Here is a 17911-nt window from a genome sequence, read left to right on the forward strand (position 1 = left end):
CACAATTCTGGCCTTCATGGTGCTATTTGTTTGTTTGTTTGTTTTTTTTCCATGTCTAGCTTAATTACTAACCAGAACTATCTTTGCAAAGAAGTGTAACTTTGTCTTAAGTCAAAATTTTTTTCGGACCACCCCCCCCCAAAAAAAAAAAAAATAAAGTAAAAGTGACAGACAATTTTACATTCAAAGTTATATTTGACTTGCATTTTCATGTCCTCCAAAACTGATTAAATTGGTATGGGCCAATTACTAGACCTAGGCACCTATGGTACACTAAATGTACACTATTAAAATGATTGATTGGTCCACGTTGCATATTGTCATACCTGTCAAATGTATGGGATGTTGCCATATACATTATATTTAGAAAGAGAAGAATCTACATACATGTACATTTCCTTGAATGAAGGGGCAGGGTAAAGATTAAAAGATGTGCCTTCACAGAAAAGTTAAGTTAGTTCTTTAGTTCTAGGTGACATACAAAATAATGTACCTGTGTTGTCATTAGAATTATCAGGTACGGTACAATACATGTACCATCACTTCCAAAATAAAGTTGTTGTTTTTTTCCTCCCACAGGAATAAGGTCAAGTTCTGAACAATGGTTTACCATGGTAAAAATGTACCTAGAATGTCAATCTTTTGAATAATGCACTTTAAGTAAATCCTGAAAGCTGAAACTCACAGCTTTCCAGTCAGTGAGTGAGCTTGCATCAAAGCCTGGTCAGGGATGAAGCCTCCTCTGCATGGTCTTTCCGCATTCGCTGAATAGGAGGGAAGCAGATTCAATCACTGTTTACCTGAGGGTAAATAATATTCATACAAGTGAGGTGTTATACAAATGATGTGTTATACATACATGTACAATGCATTATAACGTTATTTCCTTACATGAATAGGGGGAACTTTTTACTCAGCACAAAGAAAATGTAATATAAACAGGTCTCTTTTAAAAAGCACCTTAGCCCTTCACTCCCATAAATAACCAACACCACATGCAGGAATTGATTGCCTGAACTTTTGATATCTGATTTTTGCTCTTAAATTGCTCATTTTGCAGTACAGTGTAAGTGCTACTAAAAGTTTGTATATCAATGAAACTATTCATGAAAATATACATTTGGTATTGCTACCAACATGAATTAACGCACTGAATTACGTGCAGAACACAATACAGAGGGTCATCTTTCCTACCGAGGAACACAAAGGACTGGCACAGCCTCCCAGAAGAAGTAGTGGCTGCTTCAACCCTTGATACAATATGTCAACGGTCAGCAATTAACCAACCACTGCATCACTGGCATTTAAACTGTATGAATGAGGGTACCACCTATCGGCACCCTATGAATTTGCAGCTCGTTTATTCCAAAAGTATAAAACAAATTCACCAAAGTTTTTCCTCAAATAAGCTGTAAATACTGCAGTTTCAAATCTTGTGACCGTTCTGTTGATTCCGAATCTCTGTTGTAAAATTATGCAATTTTAGTGCGTGCGATGCATTTTCTTTGCGTGGCTGAAAAAGGGTACCTCACGATCTGCACCCCTTCCCTCCATAGGTAATACATGTGAATTTCATAGTCATGCGTTGTTACTGTGTGGATGTGTAATTGAAACGTGTTTAGTTTGTTTTGTTGGCTTGATTTTCGATTCTTTGTTACTGTTTTCATAGCTATAAAATGGCACTTAATCCCACGCGTACCTTTTTGTTCTATACGCAAACAGCCATGATACGCAGGGTGTCGATGTACCCTGCCGATAGCTGGTATACCCTTACCACACATTGAAGAAACCGTCCAAGTCTATTGATTGTGGGAAATGTGGGCATCTTTGGAAAGGAAAGACAAGATAATGCACACGCATGCTTACCAGCTACAGTACAGTTACAGTTAAAATGATTTTAAAACATTACCCTTAACTTGGTCAGACTCAGCCTGAGAGGATTTGATTCACTTTCTAAGCAGACAAATCAGTCCTACTTCACTGCCTGTCTGATGATGCGAGACTGAACGCAAGTAAATTCAAGTAGAATCTAGATTGTCTTTGTCATACCAATGCCAATGGACAAAGTTGTGGTTATGTGTATGCATTTATACCACTGCAGTGGCAGTATGGCAGTACAAAAACACCTACGTAGTACATGGGTACGTGACCTAGATCTAGGCCTGTATAGAGGCAGAGTCAATACCCAGAACATACCTTTTTTAGGGCCTAAATGCACATTAGGTCTAGAAACTTTGTTAACGTTTATAGACATAGTTCTAGACTCTAGTCTAAAGTCTTTGGACTAGAGTCTAGAACTATGTCTAACGTTAACAATAACAGTACTATCAGAGTATCAGGCCTAGAGGCTAGGTGTTTCTGTTGTTGTTTTTATTTGAATTTATTTGCCATCTATTGACCATTTTTCCCCGTATTAGCTCTAATTAACGTCAAATTTTTACAAATGAATTACTTTCTAATTAAAAAAAAAAAATTACCCTAGGCAGGGCCTACATTATTTTAATTTTATTAGAAATAATTCAAAAATACTCTATATCAAATATATCTCACGTTAGACTCTAGTAAGTTAGAGTGTCTAGACTAGTCTACTAATTTATTTAGGGAGAGACTAAGAAGCATATTGTAACGTTTAATATGTTGTATACGCTTGCGGCCTACGTAACCTTTTTTTTTTTCTTTTTTTTCTTTTTTTATGAGGATGTTACAGCCAGGCCCTACCGCCTGCCTACCGGTATACAATCGACCATATTGTGGTCCATTTATCATATGAGAAGCCCTTCCCATCTTGATCTTGATCTTGATGGTATGTACGTTGATCAGCCCTGGTAGAGCAACACTCAACTTTGATTCATAGGTCATGGTGGGAGGGACATGGACTCATACGTTACTGGTCATTAGTAGGTGTGGGACTAGTCGGATAGTAGGAGTGCTCCTACTGGACGGCTAGTAGTTCTAGATCTACTCTAGACTTCAAGGCTTCAGTACCACGGCAGAATACTATCAGACATAGATAGGCGTATATGGGACTGTGATATTGATAGACTGCTTTCTTTCGCTGGCGAGTCTGCGTCTATGGCAAAATACGTGGAAATTACAATCTGCAATGTAGCCTCTGCAAGAGAGTGACCGCTGTCAAGGGTCGAAACAAATGGCAAAACCTTGAGAAAATCAAAGGAGCAACTTATCATTTAGCCCGATTTCATCACCAATGGTCTCCAATTCAATATTTTCCTCAGGAGTGTTTTTGTGAACATAATTGAGTTTATTGTACAAAAGTTGTCTTTTCTGGACGTCTTCGTTCCGCTCTTCGACCGACGTGTTGCACCTTCGCGAGACTCTTTTTCAAGCTAAAGTTTATGACCCCACCCACATAATAACGTCACGAACTGTACTCAATTATGATTGGTCAATAGCAACCTCGCCGCAGCGGCAGACTAGAAAAATCGCTCAGCGGAGCGATTCGAGAAAACCGCTTGCGGTTGCCGCTCTGAAAAGTCACCGCTACCGCTCCAGTGTGAACGGTTGTACATGAACAACACGCGAGGGATTTTTGCGGCACGCCGCTGCCGCTGCCGCAAAACCGCTCCAGTGTGAACGGCCCTTTACACTAATCCAACAACGTAAGTTATATACTGAGCAAATAGGCTTATATCAGTTCGCACCTTTCAAGGTTTAGAGTATTAGTTAAGGAACTAATTCGTACCCGATTATGTGATGCTAAGTTGCACCTTGAGATGATGGGCAATATTGCCCCTATAAAGGAGCAGGCAGTGACACTGACTTGCTCCTTTAAAAGAGCAATTTTGCAGCAGTCATGGAGCAAATAAGCACCACATAGGTGCAACATCATACCAATAAGGCACAAGATTGCACCCTCAAGAGAGGGTACATTCTTGCATCCTTCGGGTATAAAGTTGCACCTATTAAGGTACGAGGTTGCGCCTTTTTCAAGGGGGCAAAGTTGCTCCCGAGTGTGTAACTTTCATCCTTTCTTGCGGGTACAAAGCAGCACCTAAAGTTCCAAGATTGCACCCTCAAAACAAGGCACAATCTTGGAACTTTGGGTGTTTCTTTGCACCCTTACGAAAGAATGTAAAGTTGCACCAAGATGTAAAGGCTACACGGGGTGCAAAGGTGCGCCGAAAGGTAAAGGGTGCAAGATCGCACCCTCAAGAAAGGTGCAACTTAGCACCACTTAGTGTGGGTGGAAAGATGCACCCTCAAGAAGAGGTGCAATCTAGCACCACTTAGTGTGGGTGGAAAGATGTACCCAAGGGAACATTTTCGCACCCTCAATAAAGGGTTTAACTTTGTACCCTCTCTGCAGTATTATTTTATACACACGTGAATTCCTTGTTCCTGTGAGCTACATTTAATAATATGAGCGTGACCCAGTATCAGACACGTGTCGAGCCTTTGCAGACACAGAATTTTTTTCTTCATATTGTTTAAAGGTCATTAAAAAATTGATATATATTTATTTCTTTTAAGTTAAGAGGAGCAAATGTGGAGATCATGACCTGTGATACATGTTACGGGAAGTCTATATTTTTATGTGTACTCGTTTTTTCAATTACAAGGAATTACCTATGAGCTAATTGGATAAAGAAGCTGAGCATTCTTTTTTTTTTCATCAGTTAATGTCAGTGCTGGAGTATTATTCTTGAAAAGTTGGCATCTAAAAGTCCTCCAAACCAAGTACTTACTGTATAAAATTATATTCCTGTGAGTTACGTTTCTTACGAGCATGACAGATCTGTAGACACGTGTCATAGTGGTTACAAACACTAAGTTTCCTTTGCTTTCATCGTTATCATGCAAGAAGCGATTTTGAACAATTTCAGGTGTCCTGTTTTTTTTTTCAATTTCCTTACGAGAAGGCAAAAATTATTACATGTAAAACATATGTTAAGGAAAGTTGATAGTTTGGTTATTTTATCATTACTCATCTTCGTCTTCTCAACAAGAAGATGATACACATGAGCTCATTTGCTAAAGAAGTTGAAGGATGTTTAATTGCTGGTAGCCACGTAGGGGCTTTTGTCATAACATGTCGAATCTTAATCCCTCGAAACTAAGTACATGCAGTATTAGTTTATAGATAACATATTTTTGTTGTTGCTATGAGCTTATTCATATGAATTTTAGACATGTTTCTCATATGTTTCTGTCATATGCTTTACTGAAGAACAGCAAATGTTGAGTTTATTGGCCAGAGAGGTTGATCATTACTTTACATTTAAGTTCATTGAAGTGCCGGAGCATAAACTTATCTTGAAATATGAGCATCCAAAACCCTCCAAACCAAAAACGTGCAATACTAGACACGACAGGAATTCCTTGTTGTTATGAGTTATGTTTCCTAAAAACACTGAATTTTTCTGCTTTTGCAATGTAATATGTTCAAAAAAACTCTTGAACAATTTTCAGATTTCGTTTCTTTCTTAAGAGAAGAAAACGGTGAGGTCATGTGAAGCATGTTCCTAGAAGTTTTATTACGTTAATAATTTTTCTTTACCCATATCCTCAACCGTAAGGTGATACGGTACCTAAAAAGTCATAGGCCAAAGGTGTTGAGCTTTACTTCCCCTTTTTAGAGGAAAGAAACTTAATTATAAAAAAGCCTTCAAGAAGAGATACTGTAGGACACAATTTCATCAAAAGTTGTGATTTTCAACATTTCCAAAATACAAATGATGAATATTTCTCCTCAGGGCACAGAAAGAAAGTAGTACTCCTGAGGACGGACAGTCAACTGTCCGAAACGTTGAGTCTCTTCTAACTCTTCTATACTTCCTTGGTTCACAGTCCTTTTCAGGACTACACTCACTCCAGAAAGAATACTCTTACTCAATTTCTCACCTCTCATCCAACCTTTCTTTCTATCTTTCTCCTGTCATTTCAACAGTCCTTCTAAGGACTATACATACATGGTGAACCGCAAACCAAGTGTATCTAAAGTAGTTTTTGTTTGTTTTTTTCACGTATGTTATAATACCCGCGGGTTTACGCCCATCCCACCAATTTCCATCCGGATACTGTACCCGGCCCTGTTTTCTGTTTTTTTTTTTTTTTTTTTTTTTTTTTTTTTTTTACACGGCAAAGAAAATGAGAACACTGATGTTTGAGAAAAATCCCGACATGTTTGATTGGGCAATTCTTTTTTGCTGTCTATTATTCTTTCCAAATAAGTTTTTTTTTTTTTTTTTGGTTATCACTGAGGACAAATACAAATACCCTATTTCTTCTACCAAAACCACAGCACTGTATATTCTCATATTTCTGCAGTATTTCGTCTCAACACTTGCCCTATTGATATTTCAAAGCATGTTTCCCTGTGCGCTCAAGAAACTCCCCCATTAAAGGAGACCTCCGGGTGATTCTCAGAGTTTTACATTTGTACAACTATGAATTAGTTATACTGAAGACAGAGTTTCAGAATTTGTGATAATTGGGATGAAGAATAAAAATATTTTCAAAAGATAGAACAAATTGCAATGAACAAGGATGGTGACATGGGAGAGTCACCATAAGAATGCATGAGTTGGGGCTCAAGGAAGCAGAACAAAAGAATAAGGCATGCATAGATTATAGACAGGTGAACTCGCAAGCAAGCGGTATTGTTATGGAATTACACTGCTATCATTTCTGAAATATGTGAACCTTATAGCTGGTAAAATTGGGTCTTTGAGAGCGTCTGGGGGCTACGCCCCACCACTTAAAGCGTCTGGCAACGGTCATGCATTTATTCTGTAAGTGTAAGAACAAGTTCCAGTGGGTTTCATGGGGTTACTTTAATTTTCAGCTAGGCTAGCCTAGCTGGTAAGAGTTTGGTCTTTGGGGCGTCTGGCGGCTATTGTCTGGCAACAATCATTCAATTATCCTTTGAGTGTATCAAAAGAACAAGTTCCAGTGGGTTTAAGGATGTTATTTTTCCAGCTATAGGCTAGTCCAGTGCCGTATATTAAGAGAGTCTGGCCAACTGCTAATTTGGACGCCATGTCGTTACCGCGCGTATTACGCGTCACAGGATTAGCGTGTACGCTCAGACGTAACAAAAATAACCAAGCCAAATAAGGGGCAGTTAACAATGGGCATTGCGTATGAGCGCACTTCAGTAACGACATGGCGCCTGTAGATCACGGGACCAGCTTTTGACCAATCACAGGCTTCAAAACACGTAAGCCAAAAACCGAGTTGGCCAGACTCTCTTAATATACGGCACTGGGCTAGTCTAGCTGGTAAAATTGGGTCTTTGAGGGCGTCTGGCGGCTACCCCCCCCCCCCCCCCCCCCCACCACCACCACTTAAAACGTCTGGCAACGGTCATGCATATATCCTGTAAGTGTAAAGAACAAGTTCCAGTGGGTTTCACTAGGTTACTTGTTCAGCTATAGGCAAGCCTAGCTGGAAAAAGTTTGGTCTTTAAGGGCGTCTGGCGGCTACTCCCCACCACTTAAAACGTCTGGCAATGGTCATTCATTTATCCTGTAAGTGTAACGAACAAGTTCCAGTGGGTTTCATTAGGTTACTTTTTCAGCTAGGCTAGCCTAGCTGGAAAAATACTCAGGGGCATATGTACTAAATTGCTATACACATAAAAATTGGTAACCTTTTCAGCCAGGCTGACCCCCGCTGGCTCCTGGACTATAACTGTCTTAACGATCTAAAAACATATCGAATATAACTTTATATAATGGATACATGATTATGTAATGTAAAACTATTTATCAAAAAAGAGCTACAATATGGCAATATTGTACACAATGAGGTTGCTAAAAGAACCAAGAGGTAGCACAGGTGATAGTAGGTGTTGGTCCTTTAACCCTATAAAGCCCAAAGGGGGGGGGGGTACATTGTGCCCCTACCAGATTTTCCTTTGCCACTCCTTCGCCCTTTATCCGATTTCAACCAAATTTGATGAATTTTCCTAAAATCTTATTGCAAACATTGTTGTATATAATTTAGCTATATTATTTGTTGCTTGTTGCCATGGCAACCATAAACTGACAACAATGTCAGTTAGATTTTGCACCTTTTTTTCTGTTCCCATTTCATTTAATAGCATTACATTGTATGAAATGGATGTGTCCTGGCTGAAATTTGTTGAAGGAGCAAAATATGAAGTAATTATGGTCTTGGAAAGTTTTTCTTTTTATTTCCTTTGTTTTTATGTGACAAAGGTATAAAACAATAGATACAATAAAGATAATGTGGCATAAGAAAAAATATCATGCCTGTTCTGAAAAACAAAAACAAAAACAAATTCTATAGCATTCCCCCCAAAAATGTCCTTGGTTATGATTTCTTTCTTCTTCTTTTTTTGGTAAAGATATATAAGGGCCTACTGGCTCTTATCCATTGATTATCATTATTATTACTATTTTAATGCGGAATAAACGTTGGATTGACTGACCTGACACCGTGACAATAATTTTGCCAAGGTTGTCCCGGACAGCCTAAGATGGTGTATACTCCGAGGGTTGTACAGGACTTCATGTCGTACTTTTTGAGCAAGACAAGGGAAGATCTTGGGCTTCCGATCGCTCTTCCCATCGGTCTTTAGAGTTTGGAACTTCTAGTGTTTCTTTACATTGCTTTTTGCCGTTGCAATAGGCACTGTGAAATGCTTGGATATGGCTCTACAACCCATCCCATCATTGTGAGCAAGTACAATGCACAATCGGCGATCTTCATAAAATTCTTTAGTCTTTGCCATATTGACATGAACTGATTAAGATTGCATTGCCTGAGCATCATTGGTCCTCTAGAAGCAATGCCTAGTCCAGTTAGATTTTGTTTGCGAGTTTGAACCCCAAATAACTTTTAGGGTAGTATACTTTTAAGGAGAAGTTGACTTCAGACCATAACAACAACTTCAAAATCGAACTCTTTGACCCAGAAAGCAACTAAAAATGAATTTGTTACTGATTGTGACCATTCTATGTTTTTAATTGCCAGAGGATGCCCTTGACCATATATCTTCATTTTCTCAGCCCTCAGCAACTGCAATTCTATAAACAAGAATTAGGCTCTCATACCTTCTATGTTGGCCATGGCAAACCACTTATAAATTACCTGTTACAAATACAATGCTTTGACCGCCAAATGACCTATAGGGTTACCTTTTAAGAAAAATACGGTCAAAAGGGTCTGAGCTTCCGATCCTAGCAGAATCTTCATCAGAGGCAAGATGTGGTCATTCTGCTTCTGACGAAGATTCTGCTAGGATCGAAAGCTCAGGCCCCTATTGAATCCATTTTACTCAATTGGCTTGCCACATATTGGATAAACAGTTTTCAGCAGCTTTTTTGCTAAACACTTGTGGGAAAAATTGATTATAAGATTAAGGGTTTTATGTAATGGAGTTCGTGTTGTAACTTAGTGAAAAATCAAAAGGTTAACATAACATTACAGCTTCAATCACACAAACAAAAGGCGTGCTCAACCAATCTCCCTTTTTTAACTTTATGATCCACCTGGAGAGCAGTTCACACAAATGATTGAAATAAGTCAAGTATTCCCTTTTCTGTTTTTATTATTATAAAATATAAATCTGGTAGGTATGTTCAAAGCAAAATATTGCACAAGTCAGGAGAGTGTAATTTGACATCGTAAGACACTCAAAATCAAGAAATGTGGGAGTTCACACGTACGACATGTAACAAGAATGTAGCGCTACTGAGTACAATACACAATCAATATAAAAATGAGGACATACCAACTAAATGAAAGTCAGCGTACATGAAGTCCAGATAAAAACAAGTGTATGGCGGTGAGAGTCCACAGTCCACGGTCCATTTAACTGAGCGATTTAAACGTGCCGACTGGTTAAGGTGAGCGAATCGCTGTAGCAGGAGACCAAAATGAAGAACTGAAAAGGTGACAGAAAAAGGGGCTCGACGAACGGGATCCTGCGGAGCTGAGCGGACGCGATGCGATGAAGAGCTCGATGCGGAGATCGTTCGGAGACTTGATGCGACACTCCGTCGTACGGGGCTGAAGAGCCAACGGAGGTTGAGATGGAATGGCAGCTCTCTACCAGCGCGGTGAGTCGGGCGTCGGCAGGAGGCTAAAAAAAAAACAGTTCGACAGGACGGTGAGTCGCCTGGAACGATGGTAGACATAAATGGTGGTGCTCAGCCGGACAGCGGGTCGTCCATGGCGGGAGCGATATCTGGTGTGCGGTCACACGACGACAATATCAATGAAACGTGTCGGAGGACGAATAATGAAAGTTCTGTGTCGGAGGCAACACAACTGCGAAGCTCCATCCCCGAATCTCTGGTACGGTGCGCAGAGAGGACGGCGGCCGGGTAGAAACTTTAAACAGCCAGCGGGCCTATAAAACACAGTTCTATCAAACGAAAAAGGTGAAGGGTGACTCTACCGCAGGACAGGTCCGGAGGTCGTTCCTCAACGGCGGTTGAAGCGGGAGTGTTTCGATGATGCGAAGGATCGTGTGACATCTCGCACGTGCGATGGGTGACGCGCGAATAGAGGTCGCGATTGGTCAAAAGTAGCGTTAATAATACTAATTACGCACTTAATACGCACTAAAATCTACAGTGATTGGATTAACACTATATCATGAATATTAAATCTACGTAACGTGTGCTACATTATTGCGACACGACATGACAGTGAACCGGTCTGAACCAGATTGGAAGGTCAAGGAGCTACATGCATGGAAATTTCCACTAGCTATGTTAGGCTGGGGAAATCTTACTGACATTTATAATAAACAGTGACAAATTAAACTAGCCAAAACACAGGGCTGCGACACACAAAATAATGAGCGGCTAATCGAGCCACTACACACTTATAAGAAAAAGTTGACTTCAGACGATATTGAAAACACTACTTGAGCCAGAAAACTTCTATAATTGACTTTGTACTATTCATGAATGTAATTTCTCTTATTTTTTACAAAGTGACCTTTAATCCTATATGGTGCCCATATTGGATTTTGGTGCATGCTGAATAATTTGAACCAAAAAGTCTCTTGCGCCATCCACTATAACGGGATTTCCCGTCTTGTGTGAGGAACTATTATGCAAAACACCAATTTCGAGGACTGAGACAGCACCCCCCTAATAAAAGAAAAAAACAAAGAAAAAACAAATCCTTTTCTGTTTTGCCACAACTGGACGGTGGTAACACCGTAGTGGGGAATTCAATTCAATTACAAGCTGTTAAAGACTCAAAGAACTTAAAGTTTCTGTCTATTAAGTCCACATATCCCAGCATGTGCCTGCACGACGTTCCCGTGCATGGGCACACAATTACAGACACTTACATGTACACACACCCACACATGCACACACTGTTAACATTGGAAAGAATATACAATTTGTCATTAATCCGTTAGCAATGCAATCAAGTCAAGCTTTGCCTTTTATGGTTGTGCACTTAATTGCTTCCCATCTCTTCGTATGCTGTCGTTTACGATAAAAATGTAATATGAAAAGAAAATACAGAAATAAGAATCACAACCAAACGAAGAAAGGTCTTGCTATTCTTTTTTTTTTTTTTTCATATTGACACCAGTCCTGCTTTCTATACTGTCACAGGTGAAGCCATAACCTGCTGGAGTGGGTCCGACATTACGATGAGCTATGAACCAGGCTTTCCTGAGGAATTCAAAGATATTATTAACATGATGTTCCCTCAGAACGGGAGACGTCTTGTTACAAAGGAATGTGACACGGATGAATGGAAACCAGCATGTGCCTTGCATGACATAAACATGACGCTATCTTATCCAATGGGTAAGTCGGTTTTTGTTTTGTTTACTTTGTCAAGAGGCAAATGCATCTAGTCAGTTTGAGCCGGGTTTTTCTTTTTAGTTACCACTTGTAAAACATTTTTTAGGCTTCCCAGATAAATCACACAATGCCAAGCAAGTAATCTCTGTAAAAATTAAGTGTTTTATGTTTGTTAGACTGTGTCCTTTGTCACCTCTGTTAGGTCGACGAAGCTAATAGTTTTCTTTCTCTGCTTGGGAAAGGTTTTATGAAGAAAGTGACAAATATACTACAATGTAAAATTTAGCAATGAAGATTTGTTGAATAATATATCATTTAATGTTCTATACTTTCAACATGAAAATGCTCCCTAATGCCAAAGCTTGCGCCAGAATACTAAATTCCGCACATTGAGTACGATATAACTTTGGAAATATTCCACACCCTTTTGAGTATTTTAAGTTTATCGTCGCAAATTTGAGGGTCCATAAAGCAAACATTTTTTATATATTTATTTTTTTGTGAATCGATTTCGAATTTCATCGAGAGTATTTTCATCATATTGTCATCATATTTTCATGATATACGTTCTTGAAAAAAAGAAAATGTATGTAAGATCCAAACGTTACGAATATTAGTTGTGTAAATGACTATGTAAGTGTTTTGTTGATTTGTTGATTTGTATTGATTTTGAAATGCAGAAAATAAAACTGAACTGAATTGAACTGAACTGATATTATTTCAAGTCTATTTGATTGAATGTGGCATTATTTAGGCTTTTCAAAGTTGGATGTCCGTGTTCGCGTCAATGCGAATATACAGTGTAAATGTGAGACAAAAGTGGATATATAAAATCCATAGTGGCTCATTAGAATGTACCCGTGGTGTATCTTGTTTGTCTGTCAGTCTCGGCTATGCTTGATTTGTACAATTCATTTCGACTTTAGTCAGTTTCATCCACCTCCTAAAACAACATAAATGTATAATGATGTTTAATTTGGCTAACTGATTGAGCAATATGTAGTTTATAATATGTATTTGGTGTAGGGGTCATCCCACGAGACCGACACACACGAGTAATACAGCCAACGAGTTATACGGCTGAAGAGTCATAGAGCCCATGAGTTCGACGCTACGCAAAAAAAAAAAAAAAAAGCTCACGAGACCGACTCTACGCAAATTAAAGTCCACGAGACACGACACTACGCAATAAAGGTTCACTTGACCAACAGTGTATAGGCAAAGAAGGCCCACGAGACCGACACTACGGAAAGAAGAACAGCACCATATATAAAATGACGGAAGCAACTACAGCAAAGCCTGTAAATACTTGTCACTGCTTGTTGATTCCTTCGGTTTTGTGCGTCCTTTGGTTTGTCTAATAAAAGGTAAAAATCTTGAAATGGAAATGAAGGTAACAACGAAATATTTCACAGAATGGTCAATATCGCAGCGCGCACCAGTTTTTATGATCTGGGGGGGGGGGGATCATCAGCGAAGGTATTGACTTAGTATGAATTCAGCAAACAACGTAATTGTCCATCAAGGTATTTAGGAAAAATGATGTAGAAAAAGAAGATACATCCATGAATGCTTTATGTTCCTCATTTTTGGTTCCTGTTTAAGGAGAACATTATCAAAAACACAAACCACGAATCGAGGATGCATCGCTGAAAGATAAAACGTTTCAATCAATTAGATATCCGTAATTAATCATGAATGTACATTCGGGTATATATATTATGCATTGTATGGTTGTTTCAATGTGTGCATGTTTACAGGTTGATCAGATTAGAGGAGAAGTTTTAATTATTATTTTTTTTTATAGCTACAGTACACTCATATGAAAAGAAATACATTGTAGCCCACCGAATCTTGAATGTTCTAGGACTTGCCGATATATTTTGCTGAGTGATGCAAAACAGACACTGTACTTGTAGCCAAACATGATTGGTTGCAATATTTGGTATGATGTCATGCAATATACACTCTGTCCTTGTAGCCCAATGTGATTTGGCTTTTCAGGTAGACAGGAAGTCAGGGTAGGGTTCTGGAAGGCTCTTGAAGTCACAAGTATGTACAAATATGTAACCCCAGGTTGGAGCAAATTACAGAACACTCAAGATGGGTGAATCGATCTATATATGCCTCAGAAAGTCTGAAGCAGACAGAGTACCCAACACCTCTGCTCTGGAGAGTTACGTCACTTTTAGCTCTGAAGAGACTTATTACAGTCAGTCCTGTGTCGCGGAGATAAGGCCTTGGAGACATATTGCCTTGGACACATACTACCGATGGAGAATTGATTCTTCTACATTGGTGACTAACTCCATTCTCATGTCAATGGACAATAATTGCTACATGGAAGCTGTGACGGGCTGGATTCCTAGCTAGACATTTTTATTTTGCTGGATTATCATTTACGCATCGACTGGAAGGGGTCGTCATAACGGCTTGATTCTGCACGTGTCGCTTTCGATTTATACCTCTGATTTATATCTCGGACTACCGTAACTTGCGCCCAATGATTTACGTCAGAGTGATCATTCAAGGACCACCCATCTGTACATCGAACAATATCCTTGGACATTTCAAGGGATTACACGGACATGATGATTTTACTTTGGACTGACACACCCGTGTAAATGACTTTATGATCTTGTTGAAATGTATGTAATTGTCCAGTAATCGTCTTGATTGACGGATCCATACACAGAATATCATTGTCAATGAACCTCTTGAACATTGGTTTAATGATTCCTCCTTGTGATTATTCGCAGTGGGATTTCGTCGTAACAACAGTTAAAGAGACAAATTGGTTCTCCACAACGTCTAAGCAGTCGGATAGGATATCTAAATACTTAACTTGTAGAGCTAAAGAGAAACTGGAAAAATCTTACATCCTTTTCTAGCTAGAAACGGGGAAAGCGTATTACCACGATGAAGCCAGCGTTCTGTTTGTTTTTTGTTTGTTTGTTTGTTTGTTTGTTTGTTTTTGCTGGGGGGGGGGGTCCATGAAGAGTACAATGTTATCATGGAAAACAAAACATCAACAACGTCGCTCCTGATAGGGTGACAAAACTGCCCTTTATACCAAGCCTCTAAAAATACTTAATTGTCGATTTATAGATGACCCTGTTCAATTACTTCCAACCTCAAGCTCGATAGTGCGATGAAGGTGCACCAGGCAGTATGTTGTTTTCCCTTTTTATGTCATCAATGCAACACCCTGTACAGGTGTATACTTGTTGACATATAGGTGAAGCTGTTTATCCTTACACTGCCTGTGGGTCTCCTGGACCCCGTTTCTTTCTCGTAACATTGGTATCGATCGGGGCCTTTGTTTGCGAATTGTCGGTCCCGTGAGCACTTTTTCTTTTGCGTGGTGTCGAGCTCATGGGCTTTATTTGGGTAGTGTCGAACTCATGGGCTGTATGACACGCGAGATCTTTAATTCATATTAGGTTGCAGTTAAAACCTTCGATTTTTACTTTAGTTTTATTACCCGAAGAAAGTACTGAAAGAATAGAAGGTTTCAATAAGTTTGCAGGGTTAGACTAGAAAAGAGTTGACCCATTCTTGTAACCTGTTTTATATGTATGCTATACAGATGGGGATGTAACTATGCACATGAAGCTGCACGACTGTAGTCTGGAAACAGCGGACGAACTCAACTGCAAATATTGGGAGTCCCGGGATATGCGTAAGGATGTGCTCAACTATCTGCCACGTGGTCTAGAGGCACTGGCTGATAGCGCGGAAATGGGTTACTGCGTCTGCGACTCTGCCAAATGCAACGAATCTCCCAAGACGATGAAGTGCTGTAACCCAGTGAAGGTAACGAATATACCTGTTCGCACAAACTGTTTTCCATATATGTCATCTTTACAACTTTTTTGTTGATGTTGGTATTTTATCTACACCCTTGAAGTAAATGCAGGGAAATAACCGATAATAAGTACATCATTTTTTTTTAACGTTTATGTAGTCTGGATATTCCTTCACAATGGTTTTCATGAAGTTTCTCTTTGTTGTTGTTGCTGTTGTTCTACATGGCCTACAGTAATTGATGAGTGCATTAAAATGTAATTTTAAAGTGAACAAGTGAACCTATCAAGCCCTCTCTCAAAGGTATCCTTCCAACAGGGTCGCTTTTCATTGTTTATTCTAATTGTTGGGCAAGACATTACAGTACTTTCTCTAAAATGAATGGTACTCACTCTTATGTAAAATTTGTCTTCTGTCTACTCTGTCGTGATTTTGCGATGTGAGTGTCATTGTTTTATTGATTCTATGTTTCGGTGTTTCTACATCTGTGTCTTCAGGGAAGTTCGAGACAATCTAAGACACTGGGAGAGCTGTAACGGAAGGCCGTGTATGAAGAAAACCTGATCGAGAGAGCTTTGTAGTTTGAAGAGGCGTTCAGTGTGAGCTACCTTTAAATAACGACAAGCGTCTCCCCTTCGATAATAAACGTGCACCAAGACTCAAAGTGATCAATTAAATATTCACCTGATCGTTAAAATCTGGTCCTGGTCAATGTAATGCTGTATACAGATTCTTATTTTGTTTTGTTAGATGTTTTCTGTTCTTGTTGGATATGATAAAAACAATTGATATCATAAAGATCCGACAAGTAACTCGGTAGATGTTATATCTCTAAAATCGCATCCAACCGTAAGAAACAAATTGAAACTTTCACATCTTTTAAATGAATGGTAGAAAGCCTTTCATCGTCCCAGTAAAATGTGCAAATAAGAAGAGGTTCTAAAACCATCTTAAACGATGATTCCTAGAATATGGTCTTGTGTGGGGATCATTGAGCAGGGACCTGAAAATAAACAAATATTTATCTATTTATTCATTCATTCATTCAGCAATTACTAACTTAATGTATTTATTTATTAATTCACATCTATTTACAGTGACATTCCGTTCAGTTCTATAAATAATATTTACAAACGGCACAAAAACTATGAATTTATAAAGTTTCGCTAACCAACCACCAGCAAGGAGACAAAAAGACTGGTGCTGCAGTATAGGGCAACGATATAAAAAAGCATGTAAAAAAGAGTTCGACATATTTTCACATTTCTAGCATCATGAAAGAAATCTTACTTGACGTACCTCTTTCAGAAGGCAAGTTGTATAATATTACACTCAACGTATTTATGCCAGTAACAAGGGAAGGAATGCATATTTTTCATGAGATTTTCTTCTTTGTGTGTGTGTCGGGGGGGGGGGGGAAGGAATTATCTTATTTTTGTACACATCTTTCTGCTACTGTGCCGTCATGAACTGTTATAGATACCACAATTGTAAAACTTGTTAACATTTGAACGGATGATCAGATTTTCCTCAAACTTTACTCACGTATTATTTATATTCATGAAATCGTCAGGGTGAAAACATTAATTATCAACATGAATACTCATAAAACATTACTTTACATAAATCAGCGTAGAACTGCAAACAGCACGTACTTTGAGATTGAATACAAAGGAATCCACTTGCACATGTGATATCGTAGTTAAGGTCATTATCAGCCGGTAAAACATGCCCGTCCACGTCCTTCATTAAATAGGATATCACCAGCTTGCAGTTTGATTGGGTGATTTTTTTTTTTTTTTTAGTATTCGTGTATGGGGAGGAAGTCGTTTTGCTAACCTGTTCATTATTATTTTCAAACATTGATTTTCTGTTCTTTGATTTGATTTTATTTGATTGTTCAAAAACTGCATAACGTACATTATATATATATATATATATATATATATATATATATATATATATTATGCATGTAACTGGTTTGTACACGGCGGAATTGTTTCTATATGTCACATACATTTATGAGTGGATCGTCATAAGCAGTTGATCTAAAGTTGAATGGGACGTTCAGTAGATATAACTATAGACACCTGCATCCATAAACATTACACAAGTTACACACACACGCACACACACACATGTATCGTACATGTTTAGTATGTGTAAGATTACAGAAGGAAAGGGGAAGAAGGAGAAATTGAGAGGAAAAATAGGAGAGGGGTACTCCACCTCATGCTTTTGATAGGTATCAATTGTATTTATTCTGGTGAGGTGAAGAAATGTTTGAAAAAACATGTATGCTGTAAGTGTTTTGCTGACTTTTGTTGTTTGTTCTT

General features: G+C 38.8%; 1 protein-coding gene across 1 annotated transcript in view; it reads left to right on the plus strand.

Annotated features, from left to right (window-relative positions):
• LOC139722725 (uncharacterized) overlaps window positions 1-17503 on the plus strand; it is a 28051-nt gene extending 10548 nt beyond the window's left edge. The window contains exons 3-5 of the mRNA XM_071634014.1: window positions 11574-11771; window positions 15358-15584; window positions 16073-17503. Of these exons, the coding sequence (XP_071490115.1) occupies window positions 11574-11771; window positions 15358-15584; window positions 16073-16111 (464 nt within the window). The 3' untranslated portion in view covers window positions 16112-17503. The remainder of the gene's footprint in view (window positions 1-11573; window positions 11772-15357; window positions 15585-16072) is intronic.
• Window positions 17504-17911: the final 408 nt, after the last annotated feature.

Source organism: Diadema antillarum, unplaced genomic scaffold (genome assembly GCF_040938485.1).
Source record: "Diadema antillarum isolate AM-2024a unplaced genomic scaffold, OU_Dant_1.0 scf00000170, whole genome shotgun sequence".
NCBI lineage: Eukaryota > Metazoa > Echinodermata > Echinoidea > Diadematoida > Diadematidae > Diadema > Diadema antillarum.